This window comes from Sus scrofa, chromosome 5 (genome assembly GCF_000003025.6).
Source record: "Sus scrofa isolate TJ Tabasco breed Duroc chromosome 5, Sscrofa11.1, whole genome shotgun sequence".
Lineage (NCBI taxonomy): Eukaryota > Metazoa > Chordata > Mammalia > Artiodactyla > Suidae > Sus > Sus scrofa.
The window spans coordinates 18,795,037-18,819,787 of record NC_010447.5 but is presented as its reverse complement, the minus strand read 5'-3'; the positions used below and the strand labels follow the sequence as shown (position 1 = coordinate 18,819,787).

The 24,751-nt window shown below is 39.2% G+C and overlaps 1 protein-coding gene across 5 annotated transcripts in view; it reads left to right on the top strand.

Annotated features, from left to right (window-relative positions):
* The window catches only part of ATF7 (activating transcription factor 7), a 112,342-nt gene that overhangs the window by 18,883 nt on the left and 68,708 nt on the right, over window positions 1-24,751 (top strand). For 4 of the 5 annotated variants that reach the window (XM_013987080.2, XM_005652573.3, XM_013987086.2 and 1 more), the window contains exon 2: window positions 3,122-3,190. The exons of the other annotated variant lie outside the window; for it this stretch is intronic. In XM_013987080.2, coding sequence (XP_013842534.1) covers window positions 3,136-3,190 — 55 coding nt within the window. In that variant the 5' untranslated portion in view covers window positions 3,122-3,135. The remainder of the gene's footprint in view (window positions 1-3,121; window positions 3,191-24,751) is intronic. 5 annotated transcript variants of the gene reach the window in all.

Sequence of the window (24,751 nt, the reverse complement as noted above, 5' to 3'; positions counted from 1 at the left end):
TTTACTTTTCCTTGGAAGTGTCTCTAAATGTATATATCCCCTGCCTGTCATTTATCGCTTAGTTCTATAAAATACTTGAGTTTCATCCTGAAGAATAGATTGAGAAACAGACAGTGGACTTGAGTGCCATGTCTAGATACATGATCTACTTGTCAAGCAGGACAGTTAAAAATGGGCTGTGAGTTAAAGTCTAGTGAATAGCAGCATCGTTTATTCAAGATTTCACCTTTTGTCTTAGTCTCTTTATACTACAAAAATGTGTTGCTGTTTGTTTTTGTGAAGGCATCAGTTTGACCTCTCATAATTAAAGATTTAAGTATCAAATAGAAATAAGCAATGGCATTCTGTGTATGTAGCAATTGATACAGCAGACTGAAAGTGAAAAAAAAGGTTTTTTTTAAGATATTAACTGGAACTTCTTTTTAAGTGGGGAGACAGATCACTATTGTTAAATATTTAATTTCTCAAAAAGACATCACTTTAAAAGCAAGTATGATGGGAAATGAAAAGGCACAAGAGATTGAGGGAATGATTTATGAATAATGGTAGGTGTTTAGGAAAGAGGGCCTTCTTCCTCCCATTGTGATCTCCCTTTGGTGAAAATGGCAAAACAAAAGCCAGCAAAATGGGAAGGAAGCAGGAAATCCTAGTTAGTGGCTGTCAGATTTGAATATTTAAGAGCCATGAAAATACTTGCTTCTGTTACATTTTAATGCTTTCCCCCAAACTTTTTTTTGCCTTTTTTTTCTTTTAGAAAGTCATGATTTTTTCATCTCAATTTCCTAGTAAGGATGCGGCGAAATAAAATTTGAAGCCATATATTATGATGTGATTGTGCAAAACCAAGTCAAATTTTGAATTCTGTGTTTTGAGGAAAACCATTCCAGAATATATTTAATTGCTTCCTATGCCAGTGCTGTCCTACTCTCCAGCCAAGACCTTTTTCTTCCTCCAAATAGGTAGAAAACAGGAAATTCAGCCTCAAAAAACAGAACTAAGGTAAAACTAAGGAATCCAGCCTGGTCTTTATGTTATATCTGCTCTAGCCCTTGTAGTTTATACTTCCTGGTTGAAAATATGTTAGAGGATCTTGTTGAAATAAAATTCTCATTTAGCGATTATGTTAGGAAAGCAGGTTCTGGGACCAGGAAGTGAAATTACCTCCAGCACAGCAATTGTTAGGAATTTTTCCAGAGATCAGTTGCTTTCCAGAAATGTTCTGAGTTTTTAGCCATAATGGCATTGGTCTTTACATGTATTTACTGTTATGTACTTGTATTTATTTTTTGTACTCTGTTGTAGTTCCAGAAAGTGCTAAAAAATCACCATGTATTTAAAATAAACAAACAAACCAGAAAACCCCCTTGTCCTGGGGCTATGTGAAGAATAAAGCTCTCATTTTCCCCGTACCCAGTCATCAGCTTGAGCTGGCCTCTCCCAGGAACAGAATTTATTGAAGCAATTTATCCTGGCTAAATGTGATATAAATCTGTGTACACCTATGTATATACAGGCGCTCTTCCATTACAGCACTGCTGCAGCATCAGTTTCCTTCATGGGTAGACCCTGTTCCTATCACACTGAAAGATGACTAAGAAGCCCTTTCTATTTTATGGGACACCCCACAATTTTAAACACCGATTAGTTGTGGAATTACTGATCAGACTACCAGAAATACGCGTTTCCAACCCCAGAGTGAGTCTTAAGAGAGCAGGAGAGATGTTACCTCTGCCCTCTGAGTTTTAAGCATGGTTTTCTGATTGCCAGATTCAGTCTAGCACTTTAGCATTTTATTTTAATGCAGACCTGACTGAGATTAACCTGACATTTTCATTTATCTGAAATTTGGTTACAGTTCTGAAGTGATTTCTAGGTATATTCAAATTGTAGTTCTTCCTCTTTCATCTTCCCTTGTTCATATTCTTTCATACTGCTTTCTGTGTTGTGGAAGGACCTTTGAAAATGTCCTTTAGGTGTTAATTTTATGATGACTATTTTTGTGTCCCTCCTCTTTTTTTCTCTCTCACCCTTCCAAAATACGGTTTATCTTTTAGGAATATTTTTACTGTGATTTGCATTTCTAATCCTTATCCATCTCTACCTCTATTTTTATTCCTAGTTGGGATGTGAGAAATTTCCCCAACACATTCACTTGGAATTACTGCTCTTTGACAAGGAATTTCGATCAACATTTCAAGAGTTTAACTTCAATAATTAAAAAAACAACCACAGTATAAACCCTGTTAAATTCTTCAGAGAAACAGAGGATAGATGGTGATGCCTTTTAGTGCCATTTCTTTTATCCCCTGCAGCAGCACACATCTGTTGGCTGCAACAGAGCAGCCCAAGAACTCTGGCCGAGAGCAGCACAAACAGCCGGAACATATTCACCCAGTAAACCCCCAAAGAGTCGACATTTGTTTTATTGCTGCTTTTAAAAACCTAGCCATAAATAGAATCAGAGGGGGAAGGGTACTGATATTTCTCCATTTGCCACAGATGATTGGTGGGGGAAGAAGGAGGCTCCCTGTGGGGAGAGAAGGGTTTTATTTTTATTTTTTTATTAATGAAAATCATTTCCCATGTAGCCCAATAGGATGGGTGCTTTGTTTTCTTTGGCAATAATCTGGGATAAACGGCCCTTGCCAACAGTCTTGTAGTTTATACACCAGGGAGCCAGATTATGGCCCTGTAAAATGGAGCACCCCTCCTATAATCCCTTAATTAATTAAATGACAAATTTTGGTCTTCTCTAGTTCAGAAATATGGCTTCCGCATCGAGCGTTCAGTGGATTTATTGACGTAGGGAACTGCACTGGTTGTAATTCAGCAGACTGGAGAAGTATGTTATATATACTGTAGCAGAAAGAGGGAAAATCTACAAAAGGCTTGAAATTTCATGACTACTTAGGTCTACATTTTTCTAATTAAACTTCTCAATTGAGGCACAGTAGATCATATGCCACCTGTCTAATGGGTCTCCCCAAAGTAGCCGGTGTTTATAGCTTTGATAGACGGCATTCTTGGAACACCTGTTTCTAGGCTTGATATTTTTGAAGCGCCCCCCCCCTTAACTCCAGCGTATTTAACATAACTTTTCCCCCTACCTCCCCCTCCTCAGCTCCGCTCTGCTTTATGAAATATGGGAGACGACAGACCGTTTGTGTGCAATGCCCCGGGCTGTGGACAGGTACGTTTACAATATACTTTATTGTGAATGTCTCGTTGTGAATCAAAGTGGCTGTTTTATCACTAAGGCAAAGAGTTTAAAGCCGGTGTTTTACGTGATCACTGGAGGTAATCAGATCAGAGGATTTGCAGTGTGTAAATCCAAGTTATGAGGAAGTGTAGGCACTCTACCCTAATGAAATCTGCCTTGCTCTCTTTCATATTGTTATTCTACTGGTGTTTGTTTCCCAACACACACTGTTGAGGAATACATGTTGCTCTTGCCTCTTTTCTAAAGCTATTTATATAAATACAAAGCAAGTTTAAAAATACCTTCTCTTCAACCTTCATGGATATAAAAGTCTGCTCAACATATTTGGATGGGCAGCTGAAAATGTACCCATTCAGCGGGGACCTCAAATTTCCAGAATCTGTTTTGAATTTTTCACTTAAGAAAAAAAGGTGTTTCTTTTGACCACTGATCTAGAAAAATCATTATTCGCAGCTAAGGCAAATATCCATCTAGGAAAGACAAATCCAACATAGAAACTGATCTCACAGCAGTCACACAGCTACAAGATTTCTCGGCTATTTTCACCAGCTGGTGCCATGAAATGACTTGTTCTGTGTGTCAGCTGCCATGTTATTGTTTGTATACATGTACATTATATGTCAAATGTTTTTCACCATATACTTTTTAAATAAAGTAATTGTGTTGAAACTGCTTTTTTAATTTTTTATTTTGCACCTTCTTAACTCTTATTCCTAGACCCTCCCCTTTTGCCATGTCCAACAAAGGATGAAGAAAGGAATACAAAGGGAGTTCCCAGGTGGCTCAGTAGGTTAAGGATCCAGCATTGTCACTTCTGTGGCCCTGGTTACTGCCGTGGCTCTGGTTTGATCCCTGGTCTAGGAACTTCCACATGCCATGGGTGGAGCCAAAAAAAAAGAAAGGAATACAAAGAAAGTTTTATTCAAGAAAAATTTTATTCACCTTCATTAAGGTGAATCATAAAGTTGATTTTATGGAACCAGAAGGGTTGAATTTCTATTCAGTTAGGAGTATGTCATGTGACTGTCCAGTGACACTCGCTGGTAGTGTGTGAGATTACAGACTAGTTCTATGAAACATTGTAAATACTTAGAGAAGGATAAAAAGAAGAGAGAGTTAAGTTCCAGAGATTCCTAAGAATTGGAATTTGAGAGGTGGATGAGATGGGGTTGGTGACAAGCAGTGGGCAAAAGGATGATTCCAAATTCCCTTCAATGCTGAGAATTTCATAAAAGACTGAAAAAGCCATTATATTCTGAAGTATTTAGGGTTTATTTCCTTCCTTCTCAAAGTTTTCAACTTTATTTTTTGTTGACTGCATGTTTTCCCCATATGGTTTATATTTTATATATATATTTTTATAATAAAAGTCACTTGGGAAAATAGAATAAATTTGTTTCACTTTTTAGGCAGCTTTATTCAGCACAATCTCAATCTGATTCCTTCAAATTTTTGTGTGTGAATTTGTTGATAATAGTACTTAATGTGACTCCCATAATTGACATCTGGTACCCTTTTTACTTATCTTACTTACTTTAAAAATCTGCATTTTTGGTGAAAAGATTTATTTTTTTCTGTACTTATGTTTGTTTTACTTCACTTATTATTTTAGCTGCTTAGTGTCTATCTTATATGTCATATGCTTACCACTACTCAGACAAGGACTTAAAAAAATAAAAATGGAAAAAAAAGTAAATAGAAATGGATGATAAAAATAAAGAACTACATAGGAAGGAGTTCCTGTCATGGCGCAGAGGAAATGAATCCACCTAGGAACCGTGAGGTTGCGGGTTCAATCCCTGCCCTTGCTCAGTGGGTTAAGGATCCAGCATTGCTGTGAGCTGTGGTATAGGTCGCAGACGTGGCTCGGATCCCTCATTGCTGTGGCTCTGGCGTAGGCTGACAGCAAAGCTCCGATTAGACCCCTAGCCTGGGAACCTCCATGTGCCGTAGGTGGGGCCCTAAAAAGAAAAAAGACAAAAAAATAAAAAAAGGAAAGAAAGGAATACATAGGAAAAGCAGGTCTTCTACCTGGCTCTCTGAGGTAGAAATGTATAAATAGGGTTTTTTGAGGCTGTCTTATCAGAAAACAGTAGTTTTCACTGAAATTTGTGAGATCCCAGAAGGATTTTGTGTTTGTTTCTTTTAGATATGAAAACAGGGACTTTCTACTTTGGTTCCTTCATATTTTGTCCGGTTCTGTTTAACATAAACCTTTCCTACCCCTGCTTCTCCCTCCCATTTCTGAATTGTTTATTGGTATTTGGCTCTTAAGATTCATTTTAACTTCTAGCCTGGGTCCCTAAGGCTTTTTCCCCTCAGGGAGATTGTTACCTTCTTTTGGATTCAAGGTATTTGTTTCATAGAAAAAAGAAAGGATGAGAAGCTACTTTAAGGCTTTGAGGTAGCATGCTTTATCCCTTTACCTCCTTTGTTTCTTTTGTTTGTTTTGTTGTTGTTGTTGTTTGACTTTTTTTGCTTTTTTTTTTTTTTGCTTTTTTAGGGCCACACCTGCGGCATATGGAGGTTCCCAGGCTAGGGGTATAATTGGAACTGTAGTCGCCAGCCTACACCAGAGCCACAGCAACTCAGGATCCGAGCTGCATCTGCGACCTACAGGACAGTTCATGGCAACGCCAGATCCTTAACCCACTGAGTGAGGCCAGGAATCGAACACGCAACCTCATGGTTCTTAGTTGGATTCATTTCTGCTGCACCATGACAGGAACTCCGACTTTTTTTCCTTTTTAAAAAATTTATTTTTCATACTCTTTTCCATTATGTTTTTAAAAAATTTCCACTTTTTAAAATTGCAGTACAGTCGATTTATAATATTGTGTTAATTTCTGCTGTATAGCAACATGTTTCAATTATATATTCTTTAAAGTTTTATTTTTTTAATGAAATTATGGTTGATTCCTTTACCTCCTTTGCATGTCAAAACTTTAGAGTCATGTGAGATCGTAGTTCTTTAGTTATGTGTAGTCTCCTTCCAATTTTCTCCCAATATCTAATAACAAATAACTCTAGAGTGGAATCTATGCAGGATTTTCTGTGATTGCTTTATGTTATAGGAAATAGTGAAAAATAGGGCAGAGAAGATATACTTGTAAAATAAAGTTCCTTTGACTTGTCATCCCAACTTCCTTATATCTCTTGAAAATTGTTTCATTCTGGAATCACCTTGAGGCCTTCAAGTCTATTTATAATCAACTATCATTGATTCAGATTCTTTACTGAAGAAATGGTAGACTAATAAAAAAGCTGTATAAATTCCGGGAGGGGTAATAAGGACCATGATAATTTTTGCAAGGCGTATTTAGAACGCACTGCCATAGAAGTCTCAAAAATCAGTGGCTTCTCCCAGTTAGAGGAAGAAGGAATGACAGCAAATTATAAATGAAGAGACTTATCCACACACACACACACACACGCACAAACAGCCAACAGGAACTGTAGGAATGTTGCATTATTTAAATATTCTCTGCCTAGACTCAGAAATCATCTTACGCCTTAATATTAAGGGAAGGTGAAAGGAAAATTCACCTAAAATAGACTAGTGGATTATGCTCTCCACCATATAATCAAAACCACAGGGCTTTCAATGGATACGTAAACATGTTTTGGTTGCTAGGTCTTTAATGGCTGTTATTTTTGGATTCTGTTCATGATCCACTTCCCAACAGTAAGTCTGATGTGACACAGCTGAGTTCTAAATATGCTACATGTACTTTTTAAAAAAAGATGGCTGCTGAAGGTTGTGTTCTTTGCATTATTATTTGAAAAGACAGGTGATGGGGGTTTTTTTGGTTTTGTTTTTTTTTTTTTTTGAGCTTTCTCATTCCTTTTCTCTTGTTGAGTCTCTGTTTCTCTTGAGGCCTCATCACTCTCATGAAGAGGAACTCGGAGAAAGAAATATCCTTGCTAATACTTCTGTATGGAATGTGGTAGCAGGAATAGTTACTAGAGCTGCCTCTAGAGAATGGGTTAGTGTTAAGGCAACAGAGCCCCAGATACCCTCTGGTAAAGGACTGGTTGAATTTGAGTTGTATGGATCTGAGAAGTGTTTGTAAGATAGGATCTATTTTAAAACATTATGACTATAAAATAGCTTTGCCTCTGTGTTATTAAAATAATAGAAATACAGTTTCGTGCTGAGTCTAGAAAGTCTTTAAGTTTTTAATACTTTTAAAGGCACTTTTACTTGAAGGTGGATTATGAACTTCTATTGCATGTGGAAGCAGGAAAAATTACTGTGTCTGTGTCAGTAATCTTGAATTTGAGATGTTATTTCATTTGGATACAATTAGATAACTTACCTATTAGATGCTTTTTGTTCAATTTTTATTACCAGGAATCAACAATTTCCATATTTCTCTACCTCCCTCTCAGTTACATGACACTGGTTTGCAATACAAATTATGCAGATTTAAGTCATCCTTCTGGTTACCATAACCAGTCTTTGAGCAGAAGCTGGTTGTGTAAGCTTATTACTTAGAATGTCTTATTTCCTTAAGAACAGGAACACATTTCCTCTGAGGAGATGCTATTAATGGATGGGTAGAATCATCCCATTTTTAGCCATTGAGAAAGGTTTCTATCATAACCACTCAGTATCAAGTCTGTTCTCTTAAGGAAAAATCCTTTGATTGTTTCTCTGTCCAGTGTGTCCCTGAGGGGCTGTTACTCTCCGCCCCCTGCCCCCAGGATATCTACTACCAGATCTTTTCTTCTCCCAGAGGACATGTAGATACAGGTTGAGGTTCTGTTCAGATCTTTCTGGGACATGAAACATGTAACTAGCTCATAGACCTCAGGGGCCTGCTTTCCCTTCCTAAGGCCAGGAGTAGCAGTCGAGCCCTAGTTGTGGTGGGACGGAGGGCAGCTTCTTTACTTCCTTATCTTGTCATATAATAGGAATAATGTTTATGGTGCTGTAGTCCTGGCTTCACTTGGCATTTAACCAACCTCCAATGCTGTTTATTGCTTTGTATCCTCTGCCTCCATGAACATTATCCCTTAAATCTCTATTGCTTTGTAATATATGAGGCAACAAATAGCTTCTATGATTGGTTAAATGCCGGCATGCTACAAAGGTGTATGTTTTATTGCCTATATAACACAGATCTGTAGAGATTATTCGTGTTATCCTAGCCCTCCCATTAAATGGGTCATACTGGTACAATGGGACTCTGGATTTTTAATTCTGTCCCTTTAGCAAGTTCCCATAGTAGCTGGCATTGGCACAAAAGAAAACTGAGGAAGAATGCTTGGTGTTGATTACTAATTCTTTATGGTAAGGGAGCATCTTGAATTGGAGAATAATATGAGAAGAAATGGCTTTGGTGAATAAATTCTATTTGTGGAGATATGTGCTATCTTTACATGCTTCGACAGGTGAGGACAGTTTCAGGCACACAAATAAGCCTTTCTTCCTTACCCCCTGCCAAGAGTTTAAAAAAATTCAAATTTTTATTTAATAATTCATATTTCATTCAATAATTCATCCAGTTCCCATCTGGTAAGAGAGCCTACATGCTGTCAGGCAGCTGAAAATACACCGCATTATATACAGTTAGGCCAAATGCCCTGTTTTTTTTTGTAATATGTTGATTTTGCAGTAACTTTTAATCTACTCTGTGTATGCTGAGGTTTTATATAATTTTGTGATAGAAATATACCACTGTTATGCATAGTAAAGAAAAAATTGGGACTAGAATTAAAAATATATATATAGTCATGTTAAAAAAGATGAATTAGACCCAAGTTTTTTGTTTGTTTGTTTGTTTTTTGGCTTTTTAGGGCCACACTGGTGACATATGGAAGTTCCCAGGCTATGGGTTAAATCAGAACTGCAGCTGCCGGCCTACACCACGGACCAGGATTGCCAGATCCGAGCCGTGTCTGCAACCTATGCCACAGCTCACGGCAACACCAGATTCTTAACCCACTGATCAAGGCCAGGGATTGAACCTGCATCCTCATGGATGCTAGTTGGATTTGTTACCTCTGAGCCAAGAACTCCTGTCTTTTTTTTTTTTTTTTTTTTTAATTAATTTTTTTGAGCCATGCCCACAGCGTGTGGAATTTTGAACCTGCTCCCATAGCAGTGTCAACGCTGGATCTTTTAACCTGCAGAGCCACCAGAGAACTCTATAAACCCAATTTTTTTTTTAATGTCAGATCTGGCATTCTTGACACTTGCCCTTAGAACCATGTGGTTGGTTATTTTAGTTTTTCGTGTTATATTTATTATTATGTCACTAAGAACATAATAGATTAGCTGTGAGCTATGGTGGAGGTCGCAGATGCGGCTCGGATCTGGTGTTGCTGTGGCTGTGGTGTAGGCTGGCAACTACAGCTCCGATTAGACCTCCATATGCCGTGGGTGCGGCTCTGAAAAAAAAAAAGGACGAGACAAAAAAAAAAAAAAAGATAAAAAGCATCCCTGCTCCAGTCTGCCCCCACCTCCCCCCCAAAAAAGGGTATATGAGCCTAATTGGAGCTATAACCAAGAAATTAAGGTGAATATTTTCAGTTATTCACTCTTGTTTGCCTTGAGTATGACTTAATATTTGGAATGGGAGCCCAGAAACTGTTCTCAGAACATTCCTGGTAGAAGAAAAAAACACTCTGTCTTTGTAGCTACTTCATCCTAAATCAGGAGAAGGGGCTTTTCGTAATCCCTTCTTTTACAACCTGCTGAGTTTATAAAGCACCTTCTGGATCTGAGAGCCTGTCCTTCATTAGTCCCTCTTTTGCCACCCCTGCAAAACCATATACATAGAGCTAGATTGTTAACTTTCAAGATATTGTCATTATTATATATAGAATTCTTCATTCTTTTATCAAATATTCTTCCAGTTAATGCAGCAGATTGAAGAACAGCCAGTGTGCTCCCTCTGTCTGGTTAGCGTGTTTCTTTAATGCAGATTGACTTGCTCAGCAGTCGCATTTTGTCTGAAGCCCTTGTTAAGGCCTACTCTGTATGTGGATTCATAACACATCTGTGTGTACATCTACGGCGCTGTATAAATAATAATAAGTAATCACCAGATGGCCTATAACTGCTCCTCTGGACCCGCTGGGTCTCTTGAAGCTGTTAGGAGAGTCTTCTGGTGTTTTGCTGGGGAAAACTTGTCATAGATTTATTTCTAAAAAAATTCAAACTCACAACTGGGTGTTTAGGACTAGATATTGCTGTCTGTGTTGTAAATATTTAACAGGCTTTGTACAGTGACAAGTAAAAGCGCCATTACTAACTGCACACAGTGGCTGTGGAGCTCCTCTTCCCTCCCAGCCATTTAGAAAGGAAACAAAATGCCGATAAATTGTGCATTATGAACAAGATGCAAGAGATGCTCTCTGGAAGCTCTTTCATAGGAGAAGAAAGAGGAAGAACTTCAATGTTCTGCTCAAAGAATGTACCTGGGCAAACCTCATCTTTTTAACTATATATATATATATATATGTTATTGATTTAAATAAAGCACAGTGCCCCTTTTAAATTGGACTTTATGACATAAGAAAAGCCCCTTCAGCTGGGGTTCGGGCAGAGCCAGGTTTTGATCTTAGAGTCTTTATAACTAAATGGTAAATCCCTTTGAAAGAGTTACAGTTGCAAGTGTTAGTAAACACTTAGCTAAATTTCTGATGTTTGATTACGTACAAAAATTTAAGACGTATTGCTTGTCAGTATTATTTATAGAGCAAAAATCTTTATTTTTGACCTTTTCATTCATTTTTTCTAAAAAGTGTTATATATTTTGTTTCAGAGGGAAAATACTCTTCTGATTTAGCCTGCTTATAATTTTCTGTGCTATATTTTGTTATTATTAATCTCCTTGCTTCAGTACCTATTCTGGGGTACTTGCTTGATACAGCAATGCATGTCTTTGAAAGTCAAAATAAAACTGATTTCCTCTAGATGTTAGTGTTTTTTTAATCTTTGTTTACCATAAGATAATATAAAAAAGGCTTTAAACAAGTTGGGTATCTTTTAACTCTCAAGCCTGATTTTCTTTTGTCTCTTGAGGGTGGAATCTATTTAACCACAGAGGGACTGTCCCATAAATCATAGCACGTGTCTGTTACTTTCAAGTTAGGATGTGTAGAAAGCTTTTCTCTTTTAAAATCTCATCCTGAGGAAATGACATACAAATTGTGAGGGAGAAATGCTGCTCTTTAGTTTATTATAGATAGATTTTTGCATTTTAAGTTTTCTTTTAAAATTATGAGGTTAAGGAAAGGATTTCAAGAAGGAAAGCATCATGGAGAAAAGATGGAAGCTTTGGGATATATCTCTTTGTAATGGTGCCTTTGTGTTTTTATTTTGAAATTTCTTTGTGCAGTGAAATATGCTACTTATGATTGTGCTTTGGTAAGAATCTGTACTATTTTCAATTGTCATGTGAAAGTACAGAGAGAATGAGAATGAATTTTGTGAAATTAGCCCATTCCCAGTCTGGCATACCATGTGCCCTATGTAGATGCTGATTCTGCCAGCAGATTGAAGAGCCGAACCAACTTCTGCTCTAAAGACTAAAATTGCCAGCCATCATTCCAGCTTTTGAATCTTGTTGTTCACATCGATGGTGTCAGATTTTGAGCATAGTTCTGTCTTTCGATCTCAGCTGGGATTGCAATTCATTGGGTTGGAAGGAAAGACTTCCTTTTTGTCTTTGAAAAAGTTGTAGCTCTGCAGGGAAAGTCAGCAGAATAAATCTGCAGCCTTGCTGTGTCCTTTGAGTCATTGTAGAAAGCTGAGTGCTCTGTTCAGCATTCAGCAGATTGGCTGTCAGAGTTGCAGCTCTGCTTATCGGATACATAATCTCTCTAAGAGCCATTTATGTTATTCCAGAGAGAATCATCCTGTGGCAAAAGGAACGCCTCTTTTCTCCTCTCAGGGGTCAGATCTTCTTGTGATACAGGGCAATTATCCCTGGATTTTCCTGAAAAATACCTCAGTCTACTACAAAGATTGGCACAAGCACAGGTTGCCGACTTGGTTACAGTGACGAGCTCTGATTTCTTAGCCACAGGGAGAGGCATCAGGGTGACACTCGTAAGTATGCCAGAGGCTTAATGGTAGTGATTTTTCTGCTGAGTGTTTCAGTGCCCCATATAAGCTTGGCTTCTCTTCTCTTTCTCTGAGGGAGATAACATTTGCTTTAGTATTTTGCACACCAGTCACTATAAAAATGCTGTGAGAGTTGTCTTTCTCTCCTCTCCCTTCTTCAAGTCTCTTGTCTTAAGTTACTGTCCTCCAGTTTGCAATCAATCCCTATGGTCTTAATTTTTTATTTTTTGTTTTCCTCTTGTACTGCTTATCTTGGCTCTTATTAGTCATTTTACCTGGTGGGGATTATTAACCAGTATTTCCTCTATTTTAAAAAAAATTGGAGTTCCCTGGTGGCTCAGTGGGTTAAGGCTCTGCCATTTTCACTGCTGTGGCTGTGATCATAGCTGTGGTACAGGTTCAGTCCATGGCCTGGGGAACTTCTGCGAGCCATAGGTGTGGCTTAATTTTTTTAGAGCAGTTTTACATTTACAGAAATATTAAGAGCAAAGTATGGAGAGTTTCCATATACCCCCTACCCCTTTTCCACCCCCAGCCCCTCTCATCTTGTATTAGTGTGGTACATTTGTTACAACTGATAAGTCAATATTGAGACATTATTATTAATTTAAGTCCATAGTTTACTTTAGGATTCATTCTTTGTGTTATACATTGCATGGGTTTTGGCAAATGTATAGTAACACAGATCCTCCATTACAGTGTACAGAATAGTTTCACCGCCTTAAAAACCCCCATTTGCTCCACCTATTCATCCTCCCATCCCATCCCAGCCCCTGGTAATCCCTGATCTTTTTACTGTCTTCATAGTTTTGCCTTTTCCAGAATGTCATATAGTTAGAATCATGCAGTCCTCTAGTTTTTTAAAGTCAGGAGCGGATAACAATGTGAGGGAGATTAGTCGGAGAAGGGAGGAGAGAAAATTAGGACATGTGAGGTCACAGCTTTGAGGTCCCTCTAAAAGTGCAAGAGTCAATCTAAGGAGATTTAGGTGGCAGCCCTTTCTTGTCTACTGGGAATGTCTCTGTTGTCAAAGGATTTGGCTTGCCCGGTGACAGTTTTGTTTTTGTTTTTGTTTTGTTTTTTTGTCTTTTTTTGTTGTTGTTATTGTTGTTGTTGTTGTTGTTGTTGTTGCTATTTCTTGGGCCACTCCCGTGGCATATGGAGGTTCCCAGGCTAGGGGTCGAATCGGAGCTGTAGCCACTGGCCTACGCCAGAGCCACAGCAACGCGGGATCCGAGCCGCGTCTGCAACCTACACCACAGCTCACGGCAATGCCGGATCGCTAACCCACTGAGCAAGGGCAGGGACCGAACCCGCAACCTCATGGTTCCTAGTCGGATTCGTTAACCACTGCGCCACGACGGGAACTCCTCGGTGACAGTTTTAATGGTTCTAGGTATGGGAACAGGTCAAGATGAACGCTGAATGGACTATATCTGGAGGTCAAGGTATTAGGGTTGAGCAAGACAAGAGGAAGTAAAGCCCGTGATCCTTTTTCTTTTGTTGAAGTTGAAGATCATAAAGTCCCTTCTCCTTTTCTTCCTTGGGCAGCCTTGTATGTGATTGAAAAAAATCAGTGAAAATAAACTCCTGTACTTTACATTAATTCAAGATAATATTATTAGAAAAGTTTGGGAGCTATTATTAATACTCTAGTATAAATTACTTTAACCACAGATGTAATATTGGCTACATAAAGGAATGGAAATTTTTGTTTGTGCTTAGAGGTTAGTAGATGAAGACTGGCTTAGGTGGAATGGCCCCTGAGCAAAGGAGACGTGGCAACCTATGAGGATGTTAAAGATAAATAGTTTTACTCCTTAGTTTTGTTTTGGGGGGTATCTCACCTTCCTTCTGCTAGAAGCTCGTTGAGAAGTATAAGTCTTAAGGGCCCCAATAAATACGAGAAACAGCTTATTTTTCTTTGGACAGAAAGAGACATTTCCACCTTGTCCTGGTCTATAAAATTTACACTGATAAACTATGAGAGAAAGAGAGTGGCCTGATCTCATTAGTTCTGAGATTCAAGTTTTCTATCTACTTAGAATGTTAACTCTCTGGTATTGGTTAAGATCTCATTTTATAGAGATACTGACTCTTTACCTTTTAGATTTGGCTGCATGTGAGAATCTTCCAGTCTTAGCCTCAATGTGACTTTAATTTCCTTGTTAAATTGAATTGACTCTGATAAAAATGAACACTAATCTAGGGTAGGCTCTATAACATGATGTTCAGGAGTACCTTCAGCTAGTGCAGGCCAGCATCTTGGCAACAGCTAAAACTACTAAGTACAGAAGTAGTTTGCAGATATTATTTTATTTAACTACAGAAATCCCCCGAGGAAGGATATAATGTTCTCTCCATTTTACAGAGGAGAAAACTAAGACTCAGAGGGGGTTAAATAACTTGTACAGGGTCATACAATAGTTTGTGATGGAGCTACAGTACAAACCCGTACAGACTTCAGACCAGCTCTTCCACTGGGATAAATTGCTTCCTTATTCTTCTCCATGCACATGTAAATATACACATCTAGCATAGAAAAAAAAAATAGTGTTTTTTGGTAAATGGTGCAAGTGCAGTCACTTAAGTAAGTCCTAGCTGTAGTTTGTTATTGATCTAGATAGACAGAGAGAACTGATTTGACAGCTAAACTCTCCCTGTTCAAAAAGATAAGAAGTCTTACTAAAATGAAGAGCTTCTCTGCAACTGCCTCAGCCCTATTAACCTATAATGTTTTTTGTCTGCCTAGGAATGCTGCCGAGATGTATCTAACACTCTGTGAGGTAAACAACCACTGTTTAGTGGTCTGGATATGATTTTAAGATGGGAAAGAAAACAAATTCTTGACCAACCAGAAACGTAGACAGAACCAGAAAACTGTGACCTAAAAATCATACCTTCAGCATTCTCCACTAACAGGCTCAAAGAAACATTATGGTGTTATCTTGTGAAGTCTAGACTGGGTCACTTTCTGACTCGTATTCCCTTCTTCATCATCTTAGTTTTAGGCCTATCAGCTCCCAAATGCCAAGGACAGTATCTGCTGTCTTGCTTTCTGAGGTGCTATGTAGCAGTGGGGCTTTTGTCATTGTGGCTGCTGTACTGATTGGTAACAAGAGGAAATATGATTAAGGAGGAATTAGGGTATGATTAGGAGTATGTTAACCAGTGTAGTGAAATGTGTGATCTGCCCAGTGATTTATAACTTGTTTTTTCTCTGAGTTTTTGGACATATGAATGTATGGAGGTATGTCTTAACTGTTAAATAATAGAATTCTCCACTCAGATCTCACATTCTTTCCTTCTTGGACTTCATAGCACTTCCATATACCTGCTCTTGCCTTTTCTCTTACAAACTGTGGTGTGTTGATGCAGTGGACATTTCTTTCATTATTGGAAGTGAAAATATGTGGCTATATAGATACTCAGAAATATTTATGTAAAATACTTTGTGATGATAAAAATATGTAGAAGTGCACATAAAGGATCAAAAGAGATGAGAAAGTCTTATAGTTGATATTGTCAGTAAAGAGATTCTGTGTATATTTTTGTCTGAAAGTATTTATCTTTTACTGGAAAGTTGCTTAAAATATACATTTACTTCTTTATTCTGATAATGATTCATTATATAACTGTGGACTATATGAAACTAACTCTGCATTCAACTGCAGGAAATACCTGACTGGAGTCTTGTCTTTTCTTCTCTGACCATGAAGTCAAATTCTTGGCTTCAGAGCTGAGAATGCCTTACTGGGCAAGATCACAAACTACCGAAATGATTACTCTACGTGTCCATAGATCTCATTTGTTTATGTTGCTGGATGCCTCTGACAAGCTGGTTAGTTGTGTGTGCGTGTGTCCTGCCAGGTATTTCTGCAAAACGGTAAATACTAAGAAAAGATGATTCAGGGCAGCAGCCTATCAAACAGAAACTACAAACTTAGCTCCTAAGAGTTTATCAGGTGGACAGTGACAGCTTAATAGGATGGATGATTGCTTTTAAAGAAGAGAGAAAGGCCCTACATTTTAATGCTAACCTCAGCTCCTTTTTGTGTCTCTTTCTCAAGCTTACTGAACAAAACAATAACAACAACAAAAAACAAGAAAAACCTTTCGCTGGCATTAGTTATCTGAATAGTGAAAGGAGTTGTTGAGATAGTTTTGAAGATCTCAGTTGTGGGGAGTAGGTGGAGGTAGCTGTATAATACCAGACTGGGTGGATAATATTACAGACATCTTTCACTTCGGTGAGCATGATTTTTTTACATGGTGGCAACCTGTGCACATTGATTTTTTTCACTGTATTATGTTTATTATAATTTCAGACATTTGTCGTTTTACTTCACTTTTAAGTATTTATTAGTATTAAGGAAGGGCATGTAGCCCACTCAGACTATATTGGGAGGGGATAATAAAAGTAGTTACTTTTAAATTTTCAGGGGTCTAGGTGTCTAAATATGTTTTATAAGGTACTATGTTAGATTTAATAATTTATTCCCTTTTCAGCCTTGCCCTTTTTTTTTTTTTTTCCTTTTTAAATTTTACCTAGATAATTGCAAAAGTGAAAAGGGAAGATTCATTTCAGCATTCTTTCACTTTATTTGCATTTGAAGCTACAATGAGACAGGGCCTTATGGAGGCTTGTACTTTCAGTTATGCATGTGACTGCTCAGAGGAGAGAGAGTTGTGTGCACACATGGAGCAGCTCATGGCAAAGCAGTGGTTAAAGGTTTGAACATATTGTACCTTGTTGGTTATTCCTTTAGTCCTAAGGGAGGCATTTTGCTCCTCCATAGACAGTAATCGGCTTGTCAGAGTCGAATGGCTTTTTGTTTTCTCTTTATCTAGTAAAATGCAGTGGGCTAAGCCTTTCTGGGAAGCAATTTCTTCCTCCACCACATGAACAGAAGGTCGTGGATGCTGTCTCTGAAACAAAGGGGAAGTGGTAATAGAAAAATCAGTGGCTAGGGCATAATTGGATTGGAGCTCTGTCAAAGAGACAGCAATTCTTGCTTGGAAGGTGGACTTTCTGCTATGCTGTACTTTTCTGTCTTAACATTAGAAATGTAAGCAATGAGTACTCTAATTCAGGCTTAATTTTTCAGGCTCTTTTCCGAACACTCTATGAGAACAAATTTGCAATAATCTATTTACTTTTACGTGGTGGTTTTCAAAAGAAATTTTTTTTTTTGGCCATGCCCACAGAATGTGGAAATTCTGGGCCAGGGATCGAATCCACACCACAGCAGTGACCTGAGTCACAGCAGCGACAGTGCTGGATCCTTAACCTGCTGTGCCACTAGGGAACTCCTCCAAACATTTTTAAAGATATATATAAAATGTTTCTTTTTTGCTTTTTTTTTTTTTTTTTTTTTTTTTTTAGGGTCGCACCCACGGCATATGGGGTTCCCAGGCTAGGGGTCGAATCAGAGCTGCACCTGCCAGCCTACACCACAGCCACAGCAACCTGGGATCTGAGCTGTGTCTGTGACCTACACCACAGCTCACGACACTGCCAGATCCTTAACCCCACTGAGCAAGTCCAGGGATCGAACCTGAAACTTCATGGTTCCTAGTCGGATTCGTTTCCACTGCACCATGATGGGAACTCCTCCTTTTTTCTTTTTCTCACATTATCCTCCATCATGTTCCATCACAAGTGACTAGATATAGTTCCCTGTGCTATACAGCAGGATCTCATTGCTTATCCACTTCAGATAATAGTTGGCATCTATTAACCTCAACTATCCCACTCCCTCCTGGCAACCACAAATCTGTTCTCCAAGTCCATGAGTTTCTTTTCTATGGAAAGGTTCATTTGTCCCATATATTAGTTTCCAGATATAAGTGATATCATATGGTATTTGTCTTTCCCTTTCTGACTTACTTCACTTAGTATGAGAGTCTCTAGTTCCATCCATGTTGCTGCAAATGGTGTTATTTTGTTCTTTTTATGGCTGAGTAGTATTCCATTGTGTATATACACCATGTCTCTTTTTTTTGTCTTTTAGGGCTGCACCTGTGGCATATAGAGGTTCCCAGGCTAGGGGTTCAGTCGGAACTGAGGCCACCGGCCTACGCCAGAGCCACAGTGACTCTGGATCCAAGCTGCATCTTTGACCTACACCACAGCTCACGGCAGTGCTGGATCCTTAACCCACTGAGCAAGACCAGGGATCGAACCCAAATTCTCATGAATCCTAGTTGGGTTTGCTAACTGCTGAGCCAAGACAGGAACTCCATACCACATCTTCTTTTTTTTTTTTTTTTTTGTCTTTTTTGTTGTTGTTGTTGTTGTTGCTATTTCTTGGGCCGCTCCCGCGGCATATGGAGGTTCCCAGGCTAGGGGTCGAATCGGAGCTGTAGCCACTGGCCTACGCCAGAGCCACAGCAACGCGGGATCCGAGCCACGTCTGCAACCTACACCACAGCTCACGGCAACGCCGGATCGTTAACCCACTGAGCAAGGGCAGGGACCAAACCCGCAACCTCATGGTTCCTAGTCGGATTCGTTAACCACTGCGCCATGACGGGAACTCCCAATACCACATCTTCTTAATCCATTCATCTATCTATGGACATTTAGGTCATTTCCTTGTCTTGGCTGTTGTGAATAGTGCTGCAGTGAACATACAGGTGCATGTACTTTTTCAAGGAAAATTTTGTCCATATATATGCCCAAGAGTGGAATTGCTGGGCCATATGGTAGTTCTATATTTAGTTTTCTGAGGTACCTTCATACTGTTTTCCATAGTGGTTGTACCAAGATTTTTTTTTTTTTTTTAAGAGCAATTTTAGGTTCACAGCAAAATTGAGAAGAAGGTGCAGAGATTCTCCATATATCCCTGCCTCTATATGTACATAACTTCCCCCGTTATCAACATCCCCCACTAGAGTGGTACATTTGGGTTTTTTTGCGTTTGTTTGTTTTTTGCTTTTTAGGGCCGCACCCACGGCATATGGAAGTTCCCAAGCGAGGTATCAAATTGGAGCTATAGCTGCTGCCCTACACCACAGCCACAGCAACTCCAGATCCAAGTCCTGTCTGTGACCTACACCACAGCTCGTGGCAACACTGGATCCTTAACCCACTGAGCGAGGCTGGGGATCGAACCTGCATCCTCATGATTACTAGTCATAATTCGTTTCCGCTGCACCACAGCAGGAACTCCCCTGAGTGGCACATTTGTTAACAACTAATGAACCTACACTGACACAATCACAATCACCCAAAGTCCATAGCTTACCTTAGAGTTCACTCTTGGTGTTATACATGTGATAAATTTGGACAGATATACAAGAACGTGTATTTATCATTTGTTTGCCCTACAGAGTGTTTTTACTGCCCTAAAAATCCTCTATGTTCTACCTAGTCATCTTTCTCCCCACCCTCCCACTCCCAGCAACCACTCATCTTTTTCCATAGCTATGCCTTTTCCAAAAAGCCATGTAATTGGAGTCATACAGTACGTACGTAGCCTTTTCAGATTGCCGTCTTTCACTTAATATGCACTGAAGATTTCGTTGTGTCTTTTAATGGCTTGATATCTATTTCTTTTTAGTTCTGAATAATACTCCCTTGTCTGGATGTACCACTGTTTATCAGTTCACCTACTGAAGGATCTCTTGGTTGCTTCCAAAATTTGGCAATTATGAATAAAGCTGCTGTAGGAGTTTCCGTCGTGGCGCAGTGGTTGACGAATCCGACTAGGAACCATGAGATTGTGGGTTCGATCCCTGGCCTTGCTCAGTGGGTTAAGGATCTGGCGTTCCCATGAGCTGTGGTGTAGGTTGCAGACATGGCTTGGATCCTGCATTGCTGTGGCTCTGGCGTAGGCCGACAGCTACGGCTCCGATTGGACCCCTAGCCTGGGAACCTCCATATGCCACGGGAAGCAGCCCAGAAAACGACCAAAAATAAATAAATAAATAAAGCTGCTGTAAAAATCCTGGTGTGGGTTTTTGTGTGGACATAAATTTTCAGCTCCTTTGTATAAATTTCAGAAAGCATGATTGCCAGATTGAATGGTAAGAATATGTTTATTTTTGTTTTGTTTTGTTTTGTTTTTTTACGGCTGCACCTGAGGCATATGGAGGTTCCCAGGCTAGGAGTCCAATTGGAGCTGTTGCTGCCAGCCTATGCCAGAGCCACAGCAATGCCAGATCTGAGACGCATCTTCGACCTACACTACAGCTTACGGCAATGCCGGATCCTTAACCCACTGAGTGAAGCCAGGGATTGAACCCGCAACCTCATGGTTCCTAGTTGGGTTCGTTTCCGCTGCACAACGTCGGGAACTCCATGTGTTTATTTTTGTAAGAAACTGCCAAATTGTCTTCCATAGTGACTTTACCATTTTGCATTCCCACTAGCAATGAGTGACAGTTTCTGTTGCTTCATACCCTTGTCAGCATTTGGTGTTGTCAGTGATGTGAATTTTGGCCGATAGAGTAAATGTGTAGTGGTATGTCACAGTTGTTTTAATTTGCATTTGCCTGATGACATAAGATGTGTAGCATCTCTGCATATGTTTATTTGTTGTTTATTGATTTATTTTTATAAATAAACCAATTTATTTATTTGTTACATCTTTGGAGAGATGTCTGTTAAGGTCTTTGGCCTTTTTTTGTCGTTGTTGTCTTTTTTTTTTTTTCAGGGCCTCACCCGTGGCATATGGAGGTTCCCAGGCTAGGGGTCTAATCAGAGCTGTAGCTCCTGGCCTACACCACAGCCACAGCAACACCAGATCCAAGCCGTATCTGTAACCTACACCGCAGCTTACAGCAAGGCTGGATCCTTAACCCACTGAGCAAGGTCAGGGATTGAACCGGGGTCCTCATGGATACTAGTCAGGTTTGTTTCCGCTGAGTCACTATTGGAACTCCTCTTTGGTCTTTTTTTAATTAGGTTGTTTGCTTCCTTATTGTTGAGCTTTAAGAGTTCTTTATGTGTTTTGGATAACAGTCCTTTATCAGATGTCTTTTGCAAATACTTTCTCCCAGGCTGTGGCTTGCCTTCTCAGTCTCTTAATGTCTTTCACAGAAAGACAGTGTCACAGTGTTTTATTTTATTTTTATTTTTTTGTCTTTTTTGCCATTTCTCGGGCTACTTCCTCGGCCTATGGAGGTTCCCAGGCTAGGGGTCCAATCGGAGCCGTAGCCACCGGCCTACAGCAGAGCCACAGCAATGCGGGAACCAAGCCACATCTGCAGCTACACCACAGCTCACAGCAACGCTGGATCATTAACCCACTGTGTAAGGCCGGGGATCGAACCCACAACCTCATGGTTCCTCATCGGATTTGTTAACCACTGAGCCATGACGGGAACTCCACAGTTTTTTAATTTTTAAAGAAGTTCAGAGTATCAGTTATTCCTTTCATGGATTGTGCCTTTAGCATTGTATCTAAAACCCAAACCCAAGATTACTTAGGATTTTTTTCCTATAATATCTTCTGGTACTTTCATAGTTTTGTGTTTTACATTTATGTCTATGATCCTTTTTATTTAAAATTTTTTAAACTTATTTTTTACTCTTATTTTTTAGGGACACACCTGCAGCATATGGAAGTTCCCAGGCTAGGGATAGAATCCAAGCCACAGCTGAGATCTATGCCACAGCGGTGGCAACACCAGATCCTTAACCCATTGCACCAGGCCATGGATTGAACCTGAGCCACCAAAGGATAATTCTAGATCCTTAACCAGCTGTGGCACAGTGGGAAATCGATCTGTGATCCATTTTGAGTTAATTTTTGCAAAGTGTTTAAAGTCTGTGTCTAGGAGTTCCTCAGTGGCCTAGTGGAAGTCTGTGTCTAGATTCACTTTTTTGCATGTGGATTTAAAAAATGGAGGTATATTTGACATGTAACTTTGTATTAGTTTCAGGTGTGCAACATAATGAATTGATATTGATAGGTATTGCAAAATGTTCACCGCCATAAATCTAGTTAATATCTATCACCATACTTAGTTACAGAAATTTTTTTTTTTTTTTTCCTTTTGTGGCTGCCCTGAGGCATATGGAGTTCCTGGGCCAAGGATCAGATCAGAGCCACAGTTGTGACCTATGCCATAGCTTCAGTAACACTGGATCCTTAACCCATTGTGCTGGGCCAGGGATGGAACCTGCATCCCAGCCTGCCAATCCCATTGCACCACAGTGGAAACTCCCAAAATTTTTTTCTTGTGTTGAGAACTTTTACTCTCTTAGCAACTTTCAAATATGAAATATATTAACTGTAGTCACCATGTTATATGTTACATCTCCATGACTTATTTATTTTATAACTAGAAGTTTGTACCTTTTGATTCCCTTCACCCATTTTGCCCACCCCCTATCTCTGGTGAGCACTGGTCTGTTTTCTGTGTCTGTAAGCTTGGTGGGTTTTTGATTCCACATATGGTTGGCCTTCTGTATCCACATATACAAATTGGTATTGTTCAACATAATTTCATGTACCAGTTGGCCATCTTTGTCTTCTTTGGAAAAATATCTGTTCATATCTTCTGCCATTTTTAAATTTCATTGTTTGGGATTTTGCTGTTGAATTGCATGAGTTTTTTATATATTTTGGATGTTAACCCCTTAGTGGATATATGATTTATAGATATTTTCTCTAGGTTTGGTAGGTTGCCTTTTTATCTTCTTGATGATTTTCTTTGCTGTGCAGAAGCTTTTTAGTTTAATGTTCCATTTATTTGTTTATTTATTTATTTTTGCATTTTAGGGCCACACTTGTGGCATATGAAAGTTCCCAGGCTAGGTGTTGAATGGGAGCTGCAGCTGCCAGCCACAGCCATAGCAACTCCAAATCTGAGCCACATCTGCCACCTACACCAAAGCTTACAATAAGGCTGGATCCTTAACCTACTCTGTGAGGCCAGGGATCAAACCTGCATCCTCATGTATACCAGTTGGGTTTGTTACCGACTGAGCCACAACAGAAACTCCTTATTTGTTCTCTTTTTGTGAAAAATGCCATTGGAATTTCCATGGGGATTTCATTGAACCTGTAGATTGCTTTGGGTACTGTGGACATTTTAACAATATTAATTCTTCCAGGAATTCCTGCTGTGGCACAGTGGGTTAATGATTTGGCTTGTTTCTGTAGAGGCACTGGTTTGATCTCCAACCTGGTGCAGTGGGTTAAGGATCTGGTGTTGTTATAGCTGTGGCAGCTGTACCATAGGTCACAGCTCAGGCTCAGATTTGATCTCTGGCCTGAGAACTTCCCTATGTTGCAGATGTGTTGATAAAGAAAAAAATTAATTCTTCCAGCCCATGAGCATGAATATCTTTCCATTTTTATTTATTTTTTCATGTATTTATTTATTTGGCCACACCCATGGCCTGTGGAAGTTTCTGTGCCAGGGATCGACCCACGCCACAGCAGTGATCCAAGCCACTGAATTGACAATGCCAGATCCCTAACCCACTGCACCACAAGGGAACTCATCCATTTATTTTATTTGTGTCTTCTTCAGTTTCTCTCGTCACTGTCTTAGAGTTTTCAATGTATAGGTCTTTCCATGGTTAAATTTATTCTTGGGTATTTTATTCTTTTTGACATGATGATAAATGAGATTGTTTTCTTAATTTCTTTTTATGATAGTTCATTATTAGTATATGGAAAGGCAACAGATTTTTTTTGTATATTGATTTTGTATTCTGAAACTTTGCTGAATTCATTCTTTAGTCTTAAGAATTTTCTGGTGAAAAAAAATGTAATTGTAATGTATACATGTAAGGATAACTTGATCCCCTTGCTGTACAGTGGGAAAATTTAAAAAAAAAAAAAAAAAAGAATTTTCTGGGGAAAAAAAAAAAAAAAAACAGAAAGGAGTTCCCATCATGGCTCATGCTCAAAATCTGACTAGCATTCATGAGGACACAAGTTCAATCCCTGGCCTCTCTCAGTGGGTTAAGGATCTGGCATTGCCGTGAGCTATAGTGTAGGTCTCAGATGCGGCTCAGATCCCATTGCTGTGTCTGTGGCGTAGGCCATCGGCTACAGCTCTGATTCAGCCCCTATCCTGGGATCCTCCACATGCCACAGGTGCAACCCTAAAAGTCCAAAAAAAAAATTTTTTTTTTCTGGAAGTGTCTTTAGGGTTTTCTATGTGTAATATCATTTCATCTGCAAATAGTGATAGTTTTACTTCTTCCTTTCTGATATGGATGCCTCAATTACTTTTTTTTCCTAATTGCATTGGCTAAGACTTCCAATACTAGTTGAATACAAGTGGCAAGAGTGTGCACTTTGTCTTGTTCATGATCTTAGAGGAAAAGCTTTTAGCTTTTCATTGTTCAGTATGATGTTAGCTGTGGGCTTGTCATATATAGCCTTTATTATGTTGAGGTATGTTCCCTCTAAACCCACTTGGTTGAGAATTTCTATCAGAATGGATGTCAAATTTTGTCAGATGCTTTTTCTGCATCTAGTGAG